Genomic DNA, 25788 nt, shown 5'->3' with positions numbered 1-25788 from the left:
GTCACAATGAATGACAAAGTGCGTTACCAAATAATGCAAAGGGAGAAAAAAAGCTGCACTTCTATAGTCCTATGTTCTTACACTTCTTACCTGACGGCTCTATTGCAGATTTAAACAATAATATAACATCACATAATGATATTCCAGTGGATACCTAGCCACTGCCATATCCGTGGGAATGTTACAGCTGACGAGGCAGCATGGCAATCGCATGTGAACAGCTTAACATCGGGACTCCCTCTATCATGAGATGAATTTCACAGTACGTTAAGAAGGACTTCATCACGTGGCTGCAGAGGCATGGCGTGATCAAAAGTCAGAATCTTCAGAATTATTTTCCATTGGCCCTTGCATCGAGTTCAATATATCGCACACATTGCACATTGTATACCAGCAGATCCTTCCAAGCGTTAGTTAATAATTTGCTACTTCGCATCGCGTTCACAAAACACTTTCTGTATAAAACTCGCTGCGCTGCTAGTCGATCCGTAATGCACTTGCGGTCACGCGGATGAGGATGTGCAACATCTACTGGAGTGCCTGCGACCAAATGCTGAAAGACACTGTGATACAAGATCTAACGACATTGGACAGCAGAAAAGTATCCTTATAGAGGTCCATGACTATAGAGGTCCATGACTTACAGAGGTCCATGACAGAGTACTAAAAGCGACACCTAGCAGCCTTCCAGAAATTTCTGGCAGGGAGCAAGATTCTTGGTAAATAGTAATTGAAGTTTTTACCACCACTTGTAATCTGAGTTTATGTGAGCTTCTTTGACATTTATGTGTTTTATTTCACACTGCGCTCGCGGTATTTGATGCCATATGATATTATTTTATGCCGTGTTAATGCTAGACACAGAACTTTGTTGCATAGACAACCTCGTAAATATTTTCGTAAAGGTATTTCGCGATAACGTATTTCGCCGTTCGGAATGACTGAGAGCAGACTCACCATTGGGGAGGCAGGCTTCGAGCAACTCCTGCAGTTCGAAGCAGTTGACCGAGGAGTGCTCGTCCGCAACTTGTAGGAAAACAGCCTCGTACGAACTGATCTTGCTGTCGAAAGAAGGCGGCGCCTGTGCGATGGATGGATGCCAACAGCAACGTCATAAAAGCTCTCTCTCTCTCTCTTTCTCAGCATGCACTAGGACACAGTGAGCGCACCCAGCGCGCTCGCAGTTTACATGTGTACTATGGTCACAGCTAAAGGACTGAGCGAGCACGAAATGAAAACGAGCACAAGAGAGAAGACATGCGCAGCAGAACTGAATTACCTGATTGGAACATAATTGTCTGTCGAAGGCATATAACCATTGATAGACTTCTCTGTGAATAAAGCTCAATTAGTTTCAAGGTGTTTTGCTAAGTTCACACGAGGTGAAATCTGTACTCATTGAAAAATATCTGCTACTAAGACACCTTTTGTCAAGCTCTCAAACGAAGTGTTTGCAATGACAATAAGCTAAGGTAGGAGATAATGAGCTAGCTAGCTCCATGCAGCAGACCTAGTGATGTTAAAACTTAGTCGTCCAAATTCCAGAAATGCCTCCAAGATAACAGGATTGGCGTCACACCGGAAGGCCGGTGACGCACACCCTTTACAGGAGGGGCAAGCAAAGCTTAGCACGATCATAATTATTTTCGCAAGTGTAACCTTCGATGAGAAATTCAGCATAATTAAGTGGCCTTCCAGTCAAGCTGCGCAGATATTACGTTATCTATACGAGGTGTCGTTTCTAACTGCGCGGTCATATGAAGTGCAGCGTCATTGCAATACGAGCGCTTAAATAAGATAAGGCAGCAGCCTATCAGTCACCAAATTTTATAAAGTCCTATCCAAATGTTCTCCATGCACCGCAAGCATACGGGTGCTACGCGGTGGGTCTTCTTACCTTCATGATGGCTGGCTTTACCGTGCTCGGTTGGCTGTCGATGAGCCTGCGACGTACGGAGGGACCAAGAGTTAGAAGCGAAACAAGGAGCGCAATAACAAGTGAACAAAGCAAAGTGCGACGTCACTCTTTTTTCTTGTTTACGTGGTGGCGAGCTGAAACAGCCACAAATGTCAGTGGGTCGCATCACAACGAGCTCGCTAAGCATTGCCGCGTGCACTCACTTTAGCTTCGTCGGTTTTCCCGAGAAGACCCGTAGCGTGAAAGAGGCTTCTTGGCCCAGTTCGAAAGTGGTCGGGAGTAGAACGTAGCCTCCTTGCTCCAGGACACACCTGACAGACACCTGTGGGCAGCCGGGAAACGCAGGGTGCTTGAAGAATCGTTCGCACTGTGCGATGCTGCTCTCATGGCGACCATGATTTAGGCATCACGACCTGACAGTGGCCATACACACTAACCCCAACCTTAACTCTTCTATACATGTTGAAGAGCAATCATTATTTATTCGCGTGAACACACAAAGCAGCTGAGAGCTACAGCTCCCCCCCCCCCCCCCCCCCTCGAGGAAAGTTTCTTTCTTTTCATTTCTTTTTATCGCCTGCAAAGAGGAACACTCCGAAAACGAGCACAAAAACAGCTGATGGTATAGATTGATGGTGCTTGTTGTTAATGTACTTTCAAGAATGAAAACCAGTGTATCGTCACTCGCGGAGGCGTGACAGCACAATTTTCAGGCCGTTGGACGTTGTCAGAACTTTACAGTGTTAAAGAGGTCGAAGGTCATCAAAGGGATCCCGCCTCTTATGTAATGTGCCGACTTACGGGTTTCTTTACATGCAATAAATAAATAAATAAATAAATAAATAAATAAATAAATAAATAAATAAATAAATAAATAAATAAATAAATAAATAAATAAATAAATAAATAAATAAATAAATAAATATCGATTACCTGCTTGCAGTTACTGTACTGGGAACTGAGTAGTGACTTGTTCTTCTTGAAGAAGGCTTTGTCGAGGGCCTCGTTCGGTGGTTTCGGTGTCTGCGTGGTGGACAAACAAAAAGACGGTGCTAAAAGGAGGTATCGGAGACTTCGCACTGTTCGTACCGCAAGAGCTTTTGCAGGACACTGCAAAAGAGTTTTATTTATTTTATTTTTTTGCCAATGGCGAAGTCGTAACCAGACATTTACAGCTTCCGTAGCATAATGTCACATAAATGACAATTCCAGTTCGAATAAGTTCACTGATTATTTATTGGTAATGTTTTTGAGTTTCACATGTACTGTATTTAAAGAGAAAAATCGTCATTGGCGCTGAGCCTAAAATTTGGTCTTGATGGACTCTCTCTTATATCGTTGCTTCGCTGAATATCGCGGGTCCAAATTCAAAATTGACGAAAGCCTATTTTGCACTTAGGAGACAACACGAAAAAGAAAAGAATAAAAAAGGAAAAGAAAGAAGAGAAAACCAAAAAGGAGCTTATGGATGCGCCTGAGCCTATGAAATATGGGGTGGACTAACCTGGTAAATAGTGAAGCCCATGACTTTAGGCTCAATGACTGCATCTTGACTTAAAGAGATGACTACTTCTTCCGACTCGGACAGAATCAGCTGGAATTGCGGATTGATGTGGAAGGTGTCTGGAAGAAAAAAAGTGCACACGCTGATGAGTTTTTGTTCAAATTCAAAGTGAGAACACTAAAGAAAAATGCCTACCCCCCCCCCCCCCCCACCCCCTCCCGTAGCAGTGTACCCATAAATATATTCCGCGATTTACAACAAGCTGAAATAGCTAAACAAAGTGAGTTATTGAGAGAGAATATGTTAAAGAATTTTTAGTTTTTAATTGTATTTAAATGTACGACAGTCACTAACTCGCATACTTACAAAGTTAGTTATAACGTAAGATGCTATAAACACGGAATGAAAGGCATCGAAACAAATTACGTGTTCGGCGCGCGTTTTTCTCGGCGGATACCACCGACAGCCGCTACATTAAGCTACCAATACGCAATGTAGAGCCGCAAACCAAAGAGCAAAACGAAAATTTACAGCCACCTTCAAGAGATAATGTGACACAACATATGCCTCTGTTTTGTTTCCTTTTTTTGTTTTGTTTATTTGTTAAGTAAAAATGAACATTGGCTCGCCTGGCATCACCGGATTCTACGCTGTTGTCTGCCCGAACCGAACAGACACGCAGGAGGCGACGTCTTGGGAAAGGATGTCTTCAGCAAAGCTGAGAAGGCGTTAATGGTGGGGAAACGCGAAGTGTGGCTTCGTATCGAGCGCTTACCGGTGTTATTCCGGCATCCCCCGGCTGTGACGCCCTTTTGCCAGTGGCCCTTCCAGACCTTCATCTGCCAGGGCGTCTTGTCGCGTAGGCTGAGCTCATCGCGACTCGTCTCGCTGTCCAGGTGCACCACTTCGAGAGAGGTGAACGTCTTCATGAAGTCCTGGTAAGACATCCTGCCGTGAAGAAGCAAGGACGATAACGGTCAACTCAAATGTTTACTTATAATGACTTCCTTATAATTATGACTCATGATTTACTTATGAATCACAGGTTTGCTTTGACAGGTTTGAATGACGACAGTACATCGCCACTGACTGAACCATGAAGACGGAGGAACACGGGAGGAACACGACAATGGCTACTTCGCGTTAGCGACGTTGTATGTAGCGGTATAAAATTTTGGTCTCTCTCTCTCTCTCTCTCTCTGTAGGCAGTCTTTTGGCGAATAAAAAAGAATACTTGAAAAAGAATCCAAACGAGCAAGCACCGTTTTAAATGTACGGAATTCTGCACTTTTCGTGGAACAAGCAGCACAACCTGTCTTTTAGCAAGGTCGAGCTGTTACGTGCGACCTACCCTTAGCCCTCCGCACGAAAAGGCGCACGAAACACGAATATATATTCTTGACACCACGAAAAACACGGCACGTCACATGGACAGCTGACAGTTGATCCATACACACGTACACAGTATCGACGACGTATTAGAGAGAAAGAAAGAGAGCTCGGCAAGACAGAAAAGGAAATGAGTTTGAGAGAAAACAACCGTAGCGAACGAAATATGGGTCAAAATGATAATGAGAAACAAAATTAATCAAGTTTTATGAATGTCACCGCAAGCCCCCAGTGATACCATAGCGTTCATGCAATGTGCTGATGCAGCTCTTGAAATCGCTGACATGACCCCTCCATCCTGTAGCATGCGTCTGCGGCGCCTATAGTATTCGCCAGCCGTACATTCACAACCCGGCTAACGCGGTTTGCCCCACGGTCTTCGTATACTCACCAAAACTCTCCTTCTGCGGGGCTCTTGTAGTTGAGCCTTTCTTGTTCCTCCGGCGGAACCTTGTCCCACTCCTGGGAGCTGGTGTGAGCAAAAATCAAGAAGCATAATAAATCAGTGATATAAAACGACTTGTGAGTCTACATTGACCACGTAATGTGTGGACCACGTAGTTGTCCGCTATTTCCATTTTTACGTGACTTCGTTACATCGTTCGACTTCAAGATAAAGGTTTAAAGTTGGGGCTAGTTGGTTGTACATGTTGAAGTGAAATGTGCGACTGAGCTATAAGAACGAACGGCGGAAAGGACATACACGACACCTGGACAGGCGCAAGGTATGCGAGTTCGCGTTTCATGGCAAGCTTTGCCTTGTCTTCGATTCTCTCTTAAACCTAATATTTTGCTCTATAATGCAATGTGGTACTGGTGACCTGCCTTGGATTTTAATCACAGATCTTTTTATTCTCTTTTGGCATGTGCATGGTTTTGTGCGAAGTGAAAATAATAAATTCAGTAACTTTTGAAGGTTCAGCTACAGTACGAGCGCCAACGTTAAGTGTTGCTATTTTAAGGAAGAAGCTAAAGAAATAACTGAACATTACCAATTTACTGTTTTTTTTCGTCAGCAGCCTGTATTTCTTCGTTTTTAATATTTGTCACTAGATGATAATTAACATTTTGTTTTAGGTAAACGTCCCCTGAAGTAACGACACAATAAGTATGCTGTTGAAAGCTTTCCGAGGACATCTTCGTCGATTTATATAACTTAATTAGTTAGCAGCATTTCGTCTTTAGTATCTTCTATTCCTTGCGTATTACTTCCGAAGCCCTCGACTTCTGTAGATATAGAACAAAGATTTTAATTTCTTCGACATCAATCACTTTAGGAAACACTCCCAAGTTTTTTTAGCTGTTATACAATATGGTATTGGTAATTTTAACTAGCTCGCCCAAATTACTGGTGATATCGTTGCCCTTATTTTTCTTATGTTTTTCGCTACGTACAAGTAGTTCCTGCCGATGCCTGCTGTCCCCTTGCTGCTTTCGTTTTTCATTCGTGTCTTAGCTCACCAATCATACGTTACAGTTTCTGATTAGTACCGAAATATAGACAAATTTTGGCTATTACGGTAGTATCTTCTTTTCTCTCTCTCTCTCTCTCTCTTTTTTTTGTCTCGCAGCAGTCTTGCTCCGACGTAATCACGTTCTTCGTTTCTCTAAAGAGCTGCCGACTTTTCTTTCTCAGTTTCTGAACGTCCGAAATAAACTGCGGAACACAAGATTTATTTTTTTGTTGATGTCTTTATACATATGCTATATTTGAATCTAGGCTATAAACCCGCACAGGCGTGTCATCGAGCAATAGTCTGAGTCCTACATTCCTACATACGCTTTGAAACTCAATGAGTTCATCCTATACGTTTCATTCTGCTGCGTTATTTGTACTCGTGCGCCACAATGCCGTTATACTGGCCGCTCGGTTCGGTAAAGGGCGATAATAATGGATTAATACGCCAGTATGTCATGAATGGATGCGCAGACGGGGCACAGTTCACATCCGGCAAGCACTGGCAGTGACATGAAACTTGACGTGAAATGCTCATAGCTCCTTAGTAGAAAGCTTTCACTCGAGGCCCAAGTGCGACCTCCCCTTTGATTGTACATGTCAAACTCCCATCAGACAACAGCGCTGAAACGAATATAATTTCATTTAAAATGCAAGATGAACTTTTACCGCTGGAAACAAAATGTTTATCTGGGTCCTCATTTAAAAAGTAATTATTACCACACCTTGGTAAACTATAAAATAATTGAAGCGCCAAGTTTCCAAATCAGGAAATGCGCCCCAAAAACAGATATGGCAACTCAGTTAACAGTGTCTACCAGTGTGCATAAATCAGACAAATGTTATATGTTAGCTTAAAACTGACGTGAAATCTCTACTTAGTTTACACGATTCCTGCTAAAGTCCTATTATCAAGTCACTAGTACACTTCAGAGCGATGTATTAATACGTCAGTATAGTCCGCTTGGATAATTAATGTATAAATTTCCAAAGTGTTGCAAGAAATGTGTTTATTGCGAAGTTACAAAATTGAACACTGAAACGCATTGTATTTTCTAGAAACGTTCTGGTTTTAGGCAATCAAAAAAAAAAAGAGCAGTAAAATGTCTGCACCAAAAAGTCCGTAGATCTTACTTTTCTCCTTCAACGGCAGCGAGCCTTATCTAAATCGGTTCAGTAAATACCGAGAAAAAACAATTCCTCAGTTACCATGTATTTAGATATTAGCTTTCCAGGTAAGGGTTAGTCTTAACATAGTTTGTTTTAACCTTTAATTACTTTGATATAACGACAAGTTAACTTGCACGTTGCCGGCTTTAGGCAATATACAGCGGTGTACTAATGAAGCGCAATTTAAATATTGTCTAAATATGTCGCATTATTTACGCACAAAATAGTTACCAGTATGAATTTAATGAATTTCTGCGGTAGCCAGTATCTCCACTTACTCTAACGACCAGCTGCCGATGTAGTCTGCTCCTACACCGAAGGGATTCCTCAGCTTCACGAAGCTGCACTTGTTCACCTCCCGCTGTGGTCACCTGTGGCATGAGGGGGGGGGGGGGGGGGACAATGAAATAGCGCGTCACGTAGGGATTGCGCACACTGCGTGCATTTCTAAGTATTTTTTAGAAGCAAACAGCACCGTGCGCCAACAATACGACTCAAGAACAGCGGCAATATGCGCGTGCGTTCAAATTTACTGACCGCCTTTATACGAGATAAGTTTGCCTCGAGATCGACTATTGGATTCTTTATCACATGTGCAGGGAACATATAATGCCCTTTACCACGCTTCTGTTGCATCAAGTAAGCTGCGAAATAATTAGCTGCAAAAACGATATAAGGTTAAATTTGAGTCATTAAATCAAAGCCGGTTCAGTTCCTAGCATGTACAAAATAAAGATGCTGCACTCACGAAATATATTTACTGGAACTCCGCATTTAGAACAGCTATATATGCTAGCACAACGGGGACAAAAATTTACAAACTGCACCAATTGCACAGTTAAAAAAGGATAAAATTGAAGTATTGATTTCAGCAGTCTGTAATGTCAATATTTAAATGATTAATCATGCTTAAGTAAATAATGTGTTACTGTCTAAAAGTTTTCTGTATGATGCAAGTCAAACGCCTACTTTATTCTTTTTTAAGGCCCCAATAACCGCAGAGTTTAGAAATGGATAACTTATTTCGCTACGGACACAGGCGTAGCAAGCATATAGCATTCTGAAGTTTTCAGGCTCTGCGATCTTCGGCGACATTTAGGAAGGTTCTAGAGCCTCAGTTTAAAGTATTGTTTTTTTTTTTCATCGTTCGCCATAACAATTCATCATTGCAAAATATCTCATCCAGCACGGTGCAGTGCGTGTACGAGAAGAATCGGCATCTCGTACAAGCGCCAGCATCTCCTTAAACCCTTCAGGTAAAATGACTGACTCTATTATTTTTCTTTTCTCTCCTTATCTATTCTCCCCTTTCCCCTCCCCAAGTGTAGGGTAGCCAACAGGGCACGTCCTTGGTTAACCTCCCTACCTTTCCCTCTTCGTTTCTCTCTCTTTCTTCAGGTAAACGAAAATAAGAATGCTAGTGCGCCTATTCGTTCGAACCGAAATGTCGGGTTTGGCATATCAGGAGCGCGCTGATTGTACGGAGCCAGGAGCCGGTATGAAGCAGGCGTCAATCATCACTGGCGACTCCCAAGATTTGGTTAGTCAACGCGCGCTGAGATGGGCAGTCCATTTAGTGGACACTTGCAGAATACCCACCCGCAGTTCTGCGTGAGCTCGCAACGTGAACGAAGATTCATGTAGGAAGAAAAAAAAAGTAATCACCTGACTCTAACACGAAGCTACAAAGAAAATCCATACGAATTTCCAAGTTGAAAAAAAAAAATTCGACCTAGTCCGCGGGACCGAACCAGGGACAAACGCCTATCCAGAGTGGTCGCTCAACCATCTTCGCTAACCAGGAGGCTAGCAGACCGCCAGAGCGAGGCCGAAGTAATCGACAAATCAAAGCACAGGGACAAGAAATACGCAAATCATTTCTGAGGAAGCCCACAAGTTGGTGGAAGATTCGTGGAAGGGAAAAAATGTCATCGACCTGATTGTAGCAAAAAGTAGGGTTCGGAGGGTTCGCGGCACAGAATAACTATACTGCGGTGCTGTAGGAATATCACAATATAGCTGAGTTTTATGTCCCTCCAGCTGATACAAACGGAATGAAGTGAGTGACATTCAAGAAGCAGTGTTTCATTTTGTGGCTGGCATTTGTAGGAAAAGAAACTTGTCTTGGCCTGTTTACCTTCTGAAATGCGAGTATCCTGTAGTTTGTGCCAAGCCAAATTCCATTGGCCATCTTCTCTGGTGACGTCCGTGACTGAAAAAAAAAAAATCGAGAACAGAAGAAAACAAAGAGGTTATTGCGCTAGAAAAGTGTATACAGCGTCATGCATTTGTCAAGCATTCCGGTAGTGAGTGCTAGCACCTGCTTTTACAATAAAATGTCTCGTTCTCAGTGACTCAATTTGCCGTTCATCTTTTGTACGTTCTTTGGGCAACGTTTAAACTTCTTGGTGTCGATGATCCGACAGTTGTGTGTTGCGATGGTTGACTTGACATAAAGAAACCGAATGAGTTAAAACTGAAGTTATAAACCAATCCCCGGACTTCTGCCGGTGATTTTCCTACTACTAGGACATACTGTCATTGTTGCCGCGTTCGCTGTATTATTTCAAGGCGCTCAGTTTATGTTGTTCACAAGGCCAGCCTTACCGAAGAAACTCTCTCGTAGGATATTCCCTGTGTTTTTTTTTATTTGATAAAGCCAGTTGCTAAAATGTCTGAACTGCCTGCGTGAATATGTGTTGTTTATATAACTACACGCATCATGCGATGATCATGTTATAAAGCATGTGAGCACGTACAACCTACATGTAGTACGTATACACCAATCAGAATTGTTTTATACGCGCCGAGTTCACTAAAAGCCGCTGCATCACAGTGCCCGTAGCCAACACTGCTGGCTATTTGCTGTGCAGTGTAGCTCGTACTGCGCACCGTATAGCAGCAGCGGCGTTTCCAAGCAAGTCCAAACGAGTAGAAATAAATGAGGCCATACAGGTCGCTTCAGCGTGTCCTGTTTCCAAGCTTGGCTTCTAATACTGCAAAACGTACCAATCAGCTCAGCTCAGCATCTCGTTTCTTTTTCCACGCCCTAGCACTCGGAAAGTTCCAGAGTTTGAAAAAGGCTTGTCGCGCTCTCCATATATGCAGTGCCAGGATTTTTATTGGGACAATACAAGAGGCCCTTTCGGCAAATCTGGGAGGCTTTCGTACTGGCCTGGGAAAGTAACTGTTGGCGGTCAGAACTAAAAGGCGTCCCCGAAGAGGCACCTCACGACTTTGCAGAGTTGGCTGTTCAGAAAACTTCAAGTGTTCAGCCCTTGTTCAGACGCCGGACCGTAATACATTATTTTTCACTCTGTCCGTCACGATATGAACGTAAAATTGGAAACTAGCGGTAACATAAACTGCAAAAAGTTAAGTTAATTTCAAATGGCCAATTTATATATTGTAATACAGATATCTATAGCCGGAAAACAGTTGTTCCAGCACGAAATAGAAGCGAAAAAAAGACAGAACGCGACTTGCTGCTGGCACGCGTAATCATTGTAAGAAATGAGGACGAAGGAGATTAAATAAGACCCATCATGTAGTGGGCACGTGCAGTGATCATCCCGCAAAGAGAACGCCGAGCCGCGCAACGCCGCGCGAATGTTTTCCATGCCGGCGAGCTTTCCTCAAACCCGTATTGCCTACACGCCGCAGAGGCATCTGCCTCGATTGCTTCCGTTCGCGGAATCATGATTAAAACATGCGACCCGGTGACGGCAGCAGTGGCCGGCCAGCGCGAAGGAAGCCGCACTGCATGAAGCCGCCATGCCGGCTACGGGCGCCTCTCGCGTGCCGGGACCCCTTCCTTTTAACCGATCTCGGCGCGCGACCAGCGATGCGCCGCTTCCTCGTGCGCTCGAAGGAAGCGTGCTCCGAATGCGGCCGCCGACGGGTGAAACAAGGATGAGCGTAAGACCCGATTGCGTTTTTCTTTTGTGCCTTTCATCCTCCCTGGATCGACTTTGACGCAGGGTTACGTAAGGTGAGACGCTCCGCCTTTCGGGCTCGTGAACCCGCGAGTCCACGTCGCTGTCATCATTTAACCAGGAAAGTTTGGCTGACACGAATCCCCGAGAGAGGTCGACAGAAACCATCGCGAAAATTGAAACCAGAGGTTGTCATTGTTGTTTTCATTCTCTGTTCACTTGCGCTTAGAAAAATTGAATTGTGCGGGTTATAACGTCCCGGAACTGGCAATAGATACCATGTAATCTACTTGCAAGGTGATGATCTTGCAGTGCTTCGGAAGTCGACACTGCTCCGGCGGTTGCATGGTATGAAAAAAAAAATAGCCTAGGTTTTGTTACAGTACAGTGAAATTGTGCCGCGGTCTTAGATATACGGGTACAGACACTGTCAAGTCTGATTAATGGCTTTTTGTCCGTACCCACCAAGTGTCATTGCTTTTAATTGATGTTGAAATAAAATGATTGATTGATTTATTTATATTGTGACCATGAGGCTCTAAAGTGAAGGACCTCCCACTACGTGGAAACGCCCACGCGCGGCGTCTGGCACACTGATTCGTTCACAAAAATCCTGCAGAATAAACCCAAGTAGGAAACGCGGTGAACAAGCAGACGAGTAAACTGTTTTACTTCTGCCGTTCTATTGTAACAACTCATGCACATGTATCGGTGGGACCAAAGGTAAATATAACGAGGTTTTTTTTTTTGCAATCTGGCAGCCCTATACACATGGCCATGGGGTTGTGAAGATGTGCGCTGACATGAAACAGCAGATCAGTACGCGGAAGTGCTCTCACATAGGTATTCCTAAATCACACAGAAAGGTGCCTCACGTGCATGCACGTGAGGCACCCGAGTGAGGCATTTTTACTCGTATCACCCGTATACACTCGGTTTCTTGAAAACTGCCAATCGACAGGATCGATGAACACTATTTCAAACTATTGGTTTCAAACTTTCGGCATTGGTTCCCCACCGTTTAGGAAGGTAACTGCACACTTTTCTATCCCCAATGCGATGCATTGCACTAAATGATCGGAGTTTTGCGCCGCGCCCAGCCCACGTAATGCCTCGAATGGATGCCGTTCGTGTACGCACACGGAACCAGCAATAGAGTCATGTAAGGATTCTGTTCCTCTAATTCCATGCATTTCTCGTCATGCACGAGTCTTCCCGAGTGGCCTATCGAGGCGTTAGTGGGGACGCGGCTTTGTGCGAACCAGTGACGAAGTGAAAAAAAAGAACAAAAATGAAAAAAAACTTGGAAAATACAGCGGCAGCGTCACTAGCTGAAAGATATGTCATAGCGATGTGAGCAGCAAATGTAGCAGCGGATACTGCAGTATTGTGCGCAGTACCTCGGCGATTATATAGGCAGACATGACAAGATATCTTTGCACGTACGTCTAAATCATTTTTTGTTGCTCTAGAACAAAAATGAAAAACAACTTGGAAAATACAGCGGCAGCGTCACTAGCTGAAAGATATGTCATAGCGATGTGAGCAGCAAATGTAGCAGCGGATACTGCAGTATTGTGCGCAGTACCTCGGCGATTATATAGGCAGACATGACAAGATATCTTTGCACGTACGTCTAAATCATTTTTTTTTTTTGCTCTCGCAGAAAAAATAGAGAAAGAAAATTAAAAAAAAAAACGACAGACGAGATAGACGGCAACCGCCGCGTTTTGAACGAGCCTCGATACGGTGAGGTCAGAAAAGGTAGGCTGCGCTCACCGCAGTAGTTTATTTACCACAGCCATGACAGAGTATTCATCGTGCTTCAAGCACGGGGATAACTGAAGAGAAATGCGTTCCTCTGTTTTAGCAAAGGTTCGCATATTACAAACAAGATTGAAGTAATTCTGCTAATTGTGTCACGTTCGGAGAAACAACCGTGTACTTAGATTTAGGTGCACGTTAAAAAACCCCAGGTTGTCCAAATTTCCGGAGTCCCCCACTACGGCGTGCCTCATAATCAGAACTGGTCTTGGCACGTAAAACCCCATAATTTAACTTTTAATTCTGTACATAAAGGCTATCGTTTTCTTTTCCTAAAGAGTGCAAGGAAAAGACAATTTTTTGTAATACTCAACTGAAACTTGGCGTATTAATTGCGTCTTCAAGGGAAATGCTGAGCCACGAGCTCGGTGCAAACAGAATATGCCAACAACGTGCATTTACGGCCCTCACCTGCGTGTGCTGTTGCTGAACGACGGCTGTGACGAGAGTGGTGCGAGCGAGCAGTGAGCCGGCCAGCGTCCGCGCACAGCCGCTCGGGTCCTCGCGAATGTTGAGCGTCTCCGTCACGCCGCCGGTGAGGTCGGCCAACCCGTCCACGCTGCAGCCGTACTTCAGTGCTTCGTACGATCCATACAGCCTGCACGCAAACGAGAACGTTAGCGGTCGTGAGTGGTGGCGTCGGTGCTCGCTCGTGTTACAGCGGGAGCCTGTCGTCGCTACTCTGTCATGCAGGTCAGAATATGTCCCATGCCCACGAAGTCGTCCGAAGGCTGTCGTTGGTTGTCGCTGAAGTGCCTTGTAATGCAGGTCAGCTGTGCCTGCAGGCCGCAACCTAGCAGGACCTCGAGCTCATGCTCTTTCCTGCTGAACTAAGAATATCTGTCGACCCACACTTCGATAGAAACACGTTAAAATTTTTTAAAGAGTATCGTGGCAACAGTGAATCTGAACTCAACTCGGGCGGGTTCGGCAGCAAACAAATTTACCGACTTGGTTACAACACTGATAGCGCTTCGCAATGCTATTTTTATGCCTTTGCCTGTCATACCGCAATTATGCAATTGTTCATTACGTAGTTCTGTATTGATTATGGTCATTATGTATTATGATAGAAATGAAGAATGTGTTTTAGTATACACCTGCAGGGGTCAGTCCGTGCGAGGACTGCGGGCGGCGCATGCGCCAAGAACATGCTCAGCGCTGCCCCTCTCGCTCGTTCCCCTGTCCCCGCAGTGCCTAGAGCAAAAGACGGATGTCTTAATGATAGAGCGCATGATATTCAAAATTTGCTTTGATTTTCTTAAATTTCTTATATTTGTCCAAGAAGTTTCTTGAGCAGCTGGGTAAGCCACCAGATGCTTCGGCTTATATAGCACAAAATTTTTACCGTCCGCTCATAATTATCGCTAAAGCACACACATACCTCTTAATTGAATACTGTATTCATTGAATTACCTAAATTTCTTATGTTTGGGCTATCCCATATTGTGCCATTGGGTTCGAGAACAAGTTCGAGAACAAGTTAAGGACTGCACAAAGAGCGATGGAACGAAAAATGTTAGGCCTAACGTTAAAAGACATGAAGAGAGCGGTGTGGATCAGAGAGCAAACGGGGATAGCCGATATTCTAGTTGACATTAAGAGGAAAAAATGGAGCTGGGCAGGCCATGTAATGCGTAGAATGGATAACCGGTGGACCATTAGAGTTACAGAATGGGTACCAAGAGAAGGGAAGCGCAGTCGAGGACGGCAGAAAACTAGGTGGGGGGATGAATTTAGGAAATTTGTAGGCGCAAGTTGGAATCAGCTAGCGCAAGACAGGGGCAATTGGAGATCGCAGGGAGAGGCCTTCGTCCTGCAGTGGACATAAATATAGGCTGCTGATGATGATATTGTGTCATTGGGTATGTGCTCATTAGTGGCCAATCCTACAAAATGTGTTTGTGCCACTGTGACACGAGGGATACAGAAACAGATCTGTTCACGTACCTGTCACTGTGTTACGCACGACTGTTCTGTGCTGACAATAGTCACAGATTTGGTTTACGCTGCCTGCCTTGTTGCAAGTTGGTGCCTCCTTGGGAGGACACGAACTGAACGAGGGATGCGCAGTTATCAGCGTAATAGCACACGTAGTCAAAACAAAAGAACGCTTGCAAGAACCAATGCAGTGCTATCGTTGTTTACCGTGCAGAGAAATGTGCTTACTGCGAATGTAGTGAAGGGGTAGGGGGTGGAGGCAATTCGAAGTATATCGGTAACCGCTCAGGGTGCGACAAGTGCACGAAGGAAGGGAGAACGCGAGAAGCATTCAAACGCCGTCAACGTGAGAAAACGTTGAAAAGCAAATTGTGACAGCCACCATAAAGTTGCACAATTCAATATCAACCTCGATCGTTCAACTTGGGTTCATAAATACTCGAGCAACGCGTGTCGCTCGGCTCGCATGAATGCACACTTCTACGCGAAAGTTCTACTCGCTTCCAATGCTCTAATTGAATTGCCATGGTTCAATTGTATCTCAAGCGCAGAACACTGCAGCTGGTGGCACTCGGCTGCATAAAGCAGACTTTCAACGCTTTCAACGCTGTGGGTCTGTGGCTGCGACTGCGAACCAGAAGTAACGTCCTGTCGCAGCTTGGCGAGGTGCAGCAGTCGTTCGTGGAATCAACGCAACGTATAATAAAACTACATACCTTAGTTCTAATCTAGTTGCTTAATAGACACGTATTCAATGTAGCTAGCATTTGTTAACGACTGTTTCGTGCCCAAGTTGTAATGCTCAAGTTGTAACATTACTAAAGTAAATTCATGTACGTACAGTGAGAAAATTGAAATACCGAGTCGCTATACTGAACACAGTGAGACAAAAAAGAAAAACGATGCCACACGACACACTATCACCAGAACTTGCACTTGTGCGCTGGGTTCATGGGGTCGTTTCGGCGGCAACTGAATGCCCTGGCAAAGTCGGGAATGTTCTTGAGGGGAACGTTGCAGCGCAGTTCGTCGACTGAGTATCCGCGGCCGGCCTCCTTGCGGTTCGAGCACCACTTGAAGCAGCTCATCACGTAGAAGGCCTGATCCTGGGTGAAGCGGCTCATCAGTGGGGCATCGCGGCTGACGACGGCGTTCTTGTGGTGCAGCGAGCGGTACGCCTTTTGCGCCTGCGCGAGACCCACGGAGTCTGCGATGTCCTCGGATATGATGGCGCTGCGGTCGTGCGTGTTCAGCCCAAGTGGGAAGTACATGCGCTTGAGGCACCGCACGCGCTGCTCGTACTGTGCGCGGGCGTCCATGGTCCACCAGTCTCGTGACAGGCCGTCCTTGGGTTCCCTAATGCTGTCGTCATCGAAGCCGTGCACAATCTCGTGCGCAATCACATGACCCAGGCCGCCGAAGTTGACGCTGACAGGGTACTTGGCGCTGTAAAATGGGCTGTTGATGATGCCTGCTGGTATGATCATGGTGTTTGTTAGGGGCTGGTAGAAGGCATTCACGTCGGTCAACCGGAAGTCGTAGTCGAACGTGCGGGGCTTCCACAGTCTGTCCTTCCGGATGCGCATGGTCACGTACCACGCGCGCATGCGCGAATCGAGAAACACTGAACTCGAATCGGGTGTGTAGGCGTAGTAGTCGTCGAGCGAGTTGACAACCATGTCAGGGTAGGCGACAATGGTTCGCATGGTGTGCAACTTGAGTATGGCGATGTTCCGCGTCGCGTTGTCCATCCACTTGCTTGTGAGGAAAGAGTCCTTGAGCGCGTTCTTGACAAGCAGGACCATGGTGAGCACGTCGTCGCGAGCCTTGACGGGAACGCTCTCCACAGCGAACGGGGCCCCGAATGCGTACGGCATCAGATGGTTGAGCTCCTCGAAGCATCGGAAGAAGATGTAATTCCTGGCGTCCTTCACGCTGGCGAAGCTTGGCGTGACCAGCGACAAGGAGGCGAACGGTCCAAGAAACTGAATCACAAACCAAGCAACGTAAAGCAGGAGGTGTCCGTTACGTCTGCGCCTGTCGTCCAGGATGGTCTCGCCCACAACGCGGAAATAACCGACGTCGGCTATGCGGATCGTGTCCGAACCCTTCAGAAGAGCAGCTTCGGGTAGGTGCCTGTTGATGACATCTAACCACTCGGAGGACAAGATGCCCGGCGTGTGATTCTCCAAGTCCGCGATCTTTACCGTGTGGGTGACGTGAGCGGTTTCGGTCAGTGCTCCGAGCGATGACATGATGTAGTTCTCGTAGAATATGAGCGCCTCCGGATTGAATTGATAATCGACTAACTGTGAGCAGGAAACGACGTAGTTGTACAAGGTTCTGCCGTCCATGCGGCTTCTGCGAAGGAACCAATCCATGAGGTGACGACTCCTAGAGAAGTACAATGTCTGCATGCCGTCCATGGCGGTGTCATGCTCGACGGACATCTGAAGGAAGACAGGTACGTTCCAATCGAGTGCCAGCCCCACCATGACGTCCAGCACGTCCAATGTCTCCGGCCGTGGCGCGAGCAGGTCTAGCGACCGCAGGAAGCTCTTGAGGCTCTCCGTGTTGTCCACGCGATTCATGAGCACCTGGACGCAGGTCTTGAACATGACTGCGGCCTTCTGGACAGCCGTCTGTCGCAACGATGGCGCGTGGCCAACACGCAACAAACTGTTGACGGCTGCGTGCGCCACCATGGCTTGGAGCTCGGAGAAGACGAATTCATTGGGACCATGGCTGGACTTCCAGCCGTCGCAGACGAAGTGATAGAAGTTGTCGCACGGGCTCGCAGTGTAGTTGAGCGACCTGTATAGGCTTGTCGTGAAATCCCAACACGAAGGATCCTCGCACGAGGGGTATACGTAGATGGACTGCGCGGCCAGCACTATTATCGTAACAAGGACGCCGATGCTGCATAGACACGATAGGCAGTGGAGCCATGAGCAGCGGTAGCGGCGGCGAGACTGACGGACCAGCACCCGGGTCGACGGCATCCCATGCGGGAACGTAACGCTCGCCCACGCAGGAGACTCCTGTGTGCCGCTAGAACGCCGTGTGTCTGGGACTGGTCCGAAACGCAGCGCTCGTGCTCAGCGCGGGCTCCGATTGCACGCGAGCTGACATTCCAGGTAACCGTGAGCACAGAGCGATGATGATGATTATTATTATTATTATTATGATTATGATGATGATCCTTTATCATGGCTCGCACCCACTGAGGGGGATAGGCCAAGAACCGGGCGACAGTAGGTAGCTAAAAAAAGTTCTTTGGTGATAGTGCAGCAACATGAGGGCAAATCTTTTTTTTTTCTTCTTTACTTATAATTGCTGCGAGAATGGTTTTCCTTTTAAAACAAGTGAGCTCAGTTAATGTAATACACCTATATGGATTACTGAAGCAGAACCTTTATTTTGAGGAAAAGTACAGCAACCTTGCTGAAAGAAAAAGAAGACAACTGTGTTCTTATATTCTGTTTATAATCATATTCCTTAATCCTAAACGCCCGCATTCAGCTTATTTTGCATACGCTCCTAGTTTTCTTGGGCGGCACGCAATAATGTTTTTAGGTCATCGATGCTCTTCATGCTTCTCCCCTCCGACAAAATGACTGGAAGTTGTCTAAAGACACTATCTTATGAGAATCGCCAGATGTGGTTGGCATAGGTGAAACAAAACCCAAGCTTGCGCCGAAACAGAAACCGACAGCCATTCACGCGAGTCAAATGTGGAGCGATAAAGAACAATCTCCGCGCAGCCCGACTCCGCGTTCAAACACCCATGATTGTTCACATTGTAGTAGCTCTCTAACCTTATTTCTAATGCGGGTATGGTCTAACTTTTTCTTTCTTTCTCTTTCACTTTTATTTTTCTTTGCCTGGTACAAAAATTGCTGCCCTCGTGAAGCAGCGAGTGCACACCAATAAAAACCCAATCGCCTTACCATACGCAAGCATTCGACTCGCAAAAAAAAAAGAAGAAGAAAAAACAACCAAAAAGAAAAAAAAGCACATAGAGGAAAAAAGAAATGACACGGTCCTGCTATTGCAAAAGCAGAAAACTAGAGAGATCGCGCAGAGGAGGGTAAGGGGGTGTACGGTGGGAAGGCGTGTCGTCGTTCTAGTGGCAAACACGCTGACCAGAATTTGTCTTATCTGAGGCGTTTTCCCTTTTGACCCCGTCTCTGCGGCAGTCTTGGGTTGCACGAACTTTCGACCAGCAGCGGGCCCACGTCGAGTGAAATAGGGCGAAATGTAGCAACGCCGGCGCGCCGTTCCAGCGATCACTGGGCCACGAGGGAAGCAAACACGGGCGAAGGAAGAACCGACCGAAGAGATCGGATCTAATTAGAAGCGGCCGAAGATCGCGCGCTCGAAGGTCAAGGTGAGGCGGGCGGGGAAGGCGGGGAGGCGAAACAAGAACGAGCTGGCCCTTCCCACGAACTCGGACGCTTCTGAAGAAGAGTTTGCCGCGGGTGTGCGCGCTGGTCGCGGCTTTTCCTCACCGGGCGAACGAGGTCAGCCGAGCGCCAGAGAGTCCCCCCCTCCTCCATTTTCGAGCGCGCGCATATAGATCTATGGCTCCGCAGGGCCAGGGCGCTCTATAAAACGCGGCTCGCGAGCGAACTGACCCTGATTCTCGAAACGGGACCCTTCTCTCGCTGCTCCTGCGTTCGCGTGGACGGCCCTATACAGCAGGCCGTGCAACGGCGTCTCCTCCGTTACCCACAGGGCCCCAATGGACAAAAGGGCGCAGTGTGCCGCGAGGACGATTGAAAACGTATACTTGTCTCTACATCTCCTAGCTTAGAGGTACAGTGTGAAATGCCCACCCATGTCCAGCTGATTGCGGCCGTGGCACACCATTTCGAATATGTTTATCCGTGCTATCATAATTACGGAACGGCGCGAACAATACGAAAACGACGTAAAAGCATGAGACTGAATAGACACTAATTCAACCGATTCTTGATCAATCCCCCATAATGGGTATGAACCACAAATAGAGGAAACCAAACAAAATCTAACCAAATCTAACCAAACCAAACCAAGCCAACGTGCCTTTTTGTGCGCCTTTACGTCGTCCTCGTCTTGCTCGTGCTATTTCGTAATTGTAATAGCTATGAACCAACGAGCCGAAAACAAGGATCATCAAAGAACATGCTTGGTTGGAGTGGTTTAGCGAAAAGCCGCGTTATAAAGTAGAACCAAGTTTGCGGCTAAATATTTGTCACTCGCCGCTGTACCTCAGTGGTTATGGCGCTCTACTGCTAAGCACGAGGTCGCGGGTTTGATTCCCGACAGCAGTTTGATGGGGTTGGAATATAAAATGCCCGAGTAGTCAGCATTGGGTGCACGTTAAAGAATCTCATGCAGGCCGTCATACTTATTTCGGAACACTACATCTACGGCGTCTCTATAGCAGCGCGCTGGGTAGGTTCAGGACGCAAAACGTGTCAGTCAATCAGTCATTGATTTAATCTTTACATTTGACTGGTCCCTTTCGAGGGCTCTAGAGCACTTTCATGGTGTGGTTTACATTCGGCTAGTCGAAATCGAACGCTTCGAACACATTCACTTCATTAGAGTGCCATTTTCTAGCTCAGAGTGCTCGGAGATGCTCCCTCCTTCTAGGAGCGCGACTGAGAGCCGACAGAAAGTCGATCACGAGGTTATTCCGATTGCTCAGGGAGCACTATCTTCTATATATAGGTGCTGCCAGAATATCGGCTCATGGGTCCAGTATGTCCTGTCTTTGTGCCTGACGCACGCGGGTGTTTATAAGAACGCAGAACGGGAGCACGGTTGAAAGATCGGTCGACGTCCCTGCACTTCCTCGATGTTAGGTATATACGTATACATACCACAGTGAGCCAGTGACTCGGGCGAAAAGCCGAGTTAACAAGGCTTTCACGCTGCCTCCATTCGAAGGAGTCACTCCGCCAGGCAAAGAACGATCCTGCGGCTAGCGGCAGTAGGAAAGTCGGGGAAAGCACTGGAGAGCTTTCATCAACGCTGCAGCGGTCCTGAGTGTGGGTGGTCGACCAGGTGGTCGGCGAAACAAAAGACAGGAAACCGGCAGAAAGCGGAATTAAGGTCGCGCACTTCTTAAATTTAAACTCGAGACAGGGAGGCGCGGAAGAGCGGACGCATCCATATAGGCGCAAATAGGCCGGGCAAGGTCACCGAGGTTAAAAGTCTGACCGCCGCTGCGCGGCCCTCTTTGCCGCCGCCGTCCTGATGATGCTGCGAGTGTGGAAGAAAGTGCATCGTCTACCCGTCACAGCGAACAAAAGATCGCTGACCGCTGACCGTACTTGTCATTTCATTTAATTAACATCTCCATCTGCTTCGCTTCCACCTTTACGCCTGCAACGAATAGCAATGAATAACACGAAATGTAATGTAAAATGAGATAAACTGCAGACATTGTAATACTACAATGTATTAAAAAAATGTGGCATAAAAGCAAGAGTAATTACAAGCATAGTAGATTAGTTCATGTATGCAGCTCCCAGATTGCCTTATTACGTACGTATAGTTGGAAGGCATGCCAAGAGGTTCGTCTGAGCCCTGAGTCCTTTTCATTTTTTTTTCAGGCGTATAAGGTAATCGAAATAGTGAAGACCATGCCCAAAAGAAGACGATATGCATTGTTTTCAATATTAAAGTTTGAGTTTAATAAAAGCGCTATGCTAGCTGCACAAATGTTGCTTGCACAGGTGGTTTATGTGCTTTGGTGGGCCCAATTTTCCCGAATAAGTACACAATTTCGCTAAAATGTTATATGTTTATATTACCAGCTTGAAGACGATTGTATTCGAAGACAATTCCATTTTGCTTGATTCTTATAGTGTACTTCAGTTCCACGGTATTCATAATCAACTCTGACACTCGGTGCACTAGCTTTGCATTCAGAGACGAGAGTCTCACAACAAAGACAGAGTAATTTTGTAATTATGTACTTGCTGACTCTACTTGCTCTAGAAAATTACGTTCGCCGAAGCGTACAAACCATCTGTGCAAGCAGCGTTTGTGTGGCTATAGCAAGGCGATTTTATTAAACTGATGTTAACTTTGGAGGCATTTATGAACATAAACACAGCCGCCATAAACATAGCAGTTTTATTACACAGTGGTGTTACGTCCAGGCAAGCAAGCATCCTTTACCGTATCCACTCTCAGCATAAGGATCGCGATTGTTTGGGTTCTATGGTGAGCGGATAGGGCAGCAATGTCAGCGATGTCATTATACCAACAATTTCACGGTGACCTGGCAGCCCGCGAGAAACAGCGTCGTGCTTTTTGTCAAGATACGCAGCTGGATTAGACAATCGGATCTCGGACAGGGATCACTCATGTATATTTCAGAAGAAAACTCTCACTGTGTACAAATATAAAGTCAGTTGCTTCAAAGCCAGGGACCAGACACACGCCTTCTTTCTAGAGGCGCAGTTGACAGAGCTGGGAGCGGCATAATAAGAATAATGTTCGGGTGCATGGTTTGCTGGAAAACAAGGTCGAGGACCTCCGAAAAGAAATAAAACGAGAGAATGTGATTCGTAGTATAGAGAAGATAGTATAGGTAGTCTAGTATAGTATAGGTAGTATAGATAGTATAGGTAGTATAGATAGTATAGGTAGAAGGTAGTATAGACAAGGTAGATAGAGAAGTTTTGAGGAAGAAACCAAAAAAAAAGGTTAAGGAAGTGTGTACAAAAATGCTAGATTGAAAAAGCATGTATAGAATACCTGATTAAATCAAGCAGGCTAGGTGACTATTTGTCACCACCCCGTTTCAAAGGGGATGTCAATAAGTTATCGTGCCGGAGACACTCGCCAGACAAGTCGAGGCGTACGTTCTTTTCGGCCGTGTTCTTGATCCGGCGGCGAGCGAGACAGTGGCGAGGCGACAGTGCACGGCTGACTGCGCTTTGCCTCTGGCGGGCGCCCCCCTTCGCATCGCGCTTCCTCTTCGTGTGGAGGCGATGACACGCATGCGAAGTCCGCCCCCTTCACGGCCGGCTAGCGACCGCCGTGCGACGCTTGAGGGCACAGATGGCAGTCACCCAGCCGCCCCTCGGACTTCGCTTTCGAAGCTGCCCCGCCGTCTGTGCGGCATGCCCTCACACAGTCGGTTGGCCACGGAAGGTGTTGGATATCTACAAGTCCTGCACTTTTCTGCACGTTTGTGCACTTTATTTTGCTTGTATACTTTCGTGGTGCCCTGATGATGCCAGCATTCTTTCTTTTTTCTTTTTTTTTTCTTGAGCTCCGTTTCTGTCGCGCTATGATTTGTTTAAGGACATTTTCGGTTGTCGAAAAATTTCGTTGCAAATTGTGTTTTTAGCTAAAAAGCCAAGTAAGCTGCCTAAGCAACAAATCGTGTGTAGCGTAGCATTGAAATCTAGCTAAAGCGCGGTTACGGTATAAAGCGTGCACAGTTCTCGTGCGTACTCTGTGTGTTAAAATTAAAATTTAATTATGGGGTTTTACGTGCCAAAACCACGATCTGATTATGAGGCACGCCGTAGTGGGGGACTCCGGAAATTTGGACCACCTGGGGCTCTTTAACGTGCACCTAAATCTAAGTACACGGGTGTTTTCGCCCCCATCGAAATGCGGCCGCCGTGGCCGGGATTCGATCCCGTGACCTCGTGCTCAGCAGCCCAACATCGTACTCTGTGTGTGTGTACTGCGTTGAAGCACGTGTGTTTGTCCATGCTATAGTTATAGACTGCTGCAGATTGATCTATAATCTTGTGGAGAGTGCCAACGTTAGCACTGCCTGAGCATCTCGTGCCGAACGATCTAGAGAGAGGCATCTCTTAACGGACACTCGAGAGGTTTGGTTTGTCCTATTGATCCACTTTATATGAATAATACGTGAAATCACTGCCAGCGCTGCTTCAAGGTACAAGTAGATGGGGATGCCATGTAGAAGCACCATATACCGCTAAACACGGTACTTTCACTACTCTTTTGGTTTGCTCAAACACTGCTGCAACGACAAAGAAGCGAAAATTCGCGCTTCGCTGTTTCAAAGTTGAATGCCACAGAGGGGACAAATGCAAAAAAAAAAAAAAAAGAATTCTCGTTCATGGAATCAAAAGCCATACACGTAAGCCCCGGAGTTATAACACAGTTCAGGCGCATGCATACTATTGGACACCAGCTGCCGTCGACATCACGACGGTGCCTCGTATTTCGCTTATATTTGGTTGAAGTCAGGCAGCAGGGGTTAAAACGCCCAACGACAAGAGTTCCACCCGCGACGAACATCACAGCATCCTCGCGGTTTTCCGTGTGATTGTTTTTAAAATATCGTAGAAGATAACGTTATTATGAGCCTCAACACCGACAATTTTTTTCTTGATTGCTTTTTAGTTAGTTTTTTCGCTATTCTTGTCCGAGATTTGGGGGGATTTTGGTAGAGCTGGCCCTAAGGAGGCCAACCTTGCCATTTTCCTACATTTATAATTAAAAAAATTGAGGGTGGCGTCACTGAGGCGAATATGAGGAGCCCCACTATACAGGCGCCGTGCTGATTCAGCGTAACCTGCCGAGCTCCGGACGCGGCATGCCTTCAGTGCGCTCTCTCCTTCCTTTCCAGGAGGTTAAGGAGGTTAAGGGATGAAAATCCCTTAACCTCCTTTTCCTTGCGTAGGGAAGCAAACCGGACGCGCGTCTGATCACCACCACCCAGGTCTGATTGACCTTGTTTCCTCTCCTTTCTATTTTTTTTCTCTCTCTCTCCTGCAGACGTCAAGCAACAAGGTGTGTCCCAATGGTGTATGGCGAAGCTTACCGTTCCCATTGAAGTTGAAACGTTGAGCCCGTGCCAACGCGCAAACTCTTAATGTAACTTTCATCCTTTGCCTCCTGTCGTACGGTACAGTTATCTCCAGCTCGTCTTCACGCCGGAGTGGCCGCAGTTCTTGTGACGGGGCAAGGAGAGAGCATCTGCAGGTGTACACCTTCCGTCATTTTGCTGCGGGGGCGCAAGATGACGGACCGGAACAAAGCCGAGGCCGGCGTTTCCTTTCAACAGACGCGCGTGCACCTCGGGCGCGCCCTTGCTTGAAGTTGCGCATACATACGCCGACTCTCTCTGACCGAGCGTTCATGTTTTGTATTTCATACTCGTACACGTGTACGCACACTTGGGGGGGCTTTCTCTTCTCTGCGAGCAGAATGTGGGGCGTGGTAGCCCCTCACGTCGCGTGCCCAGGAGACCTTTGAAGGGAGCCTCTTTGGATGTCGTCTTCTTTGTGCCATGCTCGGCTGCGCACCTTTCCTTCCTGCTTACTTGCTTTCTTTCGCTCTTTGTGTCTCATGAGGGTCGGAAATTGTGCGCCGACACGGAGGATGCAAAGTCGGCCGCTGAGGCACCTTTTGGGAAGCAAGAGCCTAGGCTCCCTTCCGTGCTCGTTGCACAGCGCACGTCTTTTCGTGAGTTGATATCACCGTGGAGAGGCGCGGCTATTTTTAGAGCGGCTATCTGAGTCGGAACTAGAACGGTTCGCTTCCCGTTGGACGGGCTTACGCAACACGCAGGCTTACGTCAAATGTGCTCACTGTACAATTCCTTTCTCTTCTCCTCTCTCTTTCTTCCATCTTCATTATTATTATTATTTTAGTTTCA

The 25788-nt window shown here is 46.5% G+C and overlaps 1 protein-coding gene across 1 annotated transcript in view; it reads right to left on the bottom strand.

Moving 5' to 3' along the window:
• LOC119443016 (calpain-C-like) overlaps positions 1–25788 on the bottom strand; it is an 86309-nt gene that overhangs the window by 9506 nt on the left and 51015 nt on the right. Inside the window, 11 exon segments of the mRNA XM_037708127.2 lie at positions 958–1081; positions 1898–1943; positions 2122–2240; positions 2852–2941; positions 3423–3541; positions 4198–4370; positions 5203–5280; positions 7716–7774; positions 7776–7808; positions 9575–9649; positions 13608–13794. Of these exon segments, the coding sequence (XP_037564055.1) occupies positions 958–1081; positions 1898–1943; positions 2122–2240; positions 2852–2941; positions 3423–3541; positions 4198–4370; positions 5203–5280; positions 7716–7774; positions 7776–7808; positions 9575–9649; positions 13608–13794 (1103 nt within the window).

The sequence above is a fragment of the Dermacentor silvarum genome, chromosome 2 (assembly GCF_013339745.2).
Source record: "Dermacentor silvarum isolate Dsil-2018 chromosome 2, BIME_Dsil_1.4, whole genome shotgun sequence".
In the NCBI taxonomy this organism is placed as follows: Eukaryota; Metazoa; Arthropoda; class Arachnida; order Ixodida; family Ixodidae; genus Dermacentor; species Dermacentor silvarum.
This window is presented reverse-complemented; position numbering and strand designations above follow the sequence as displayed.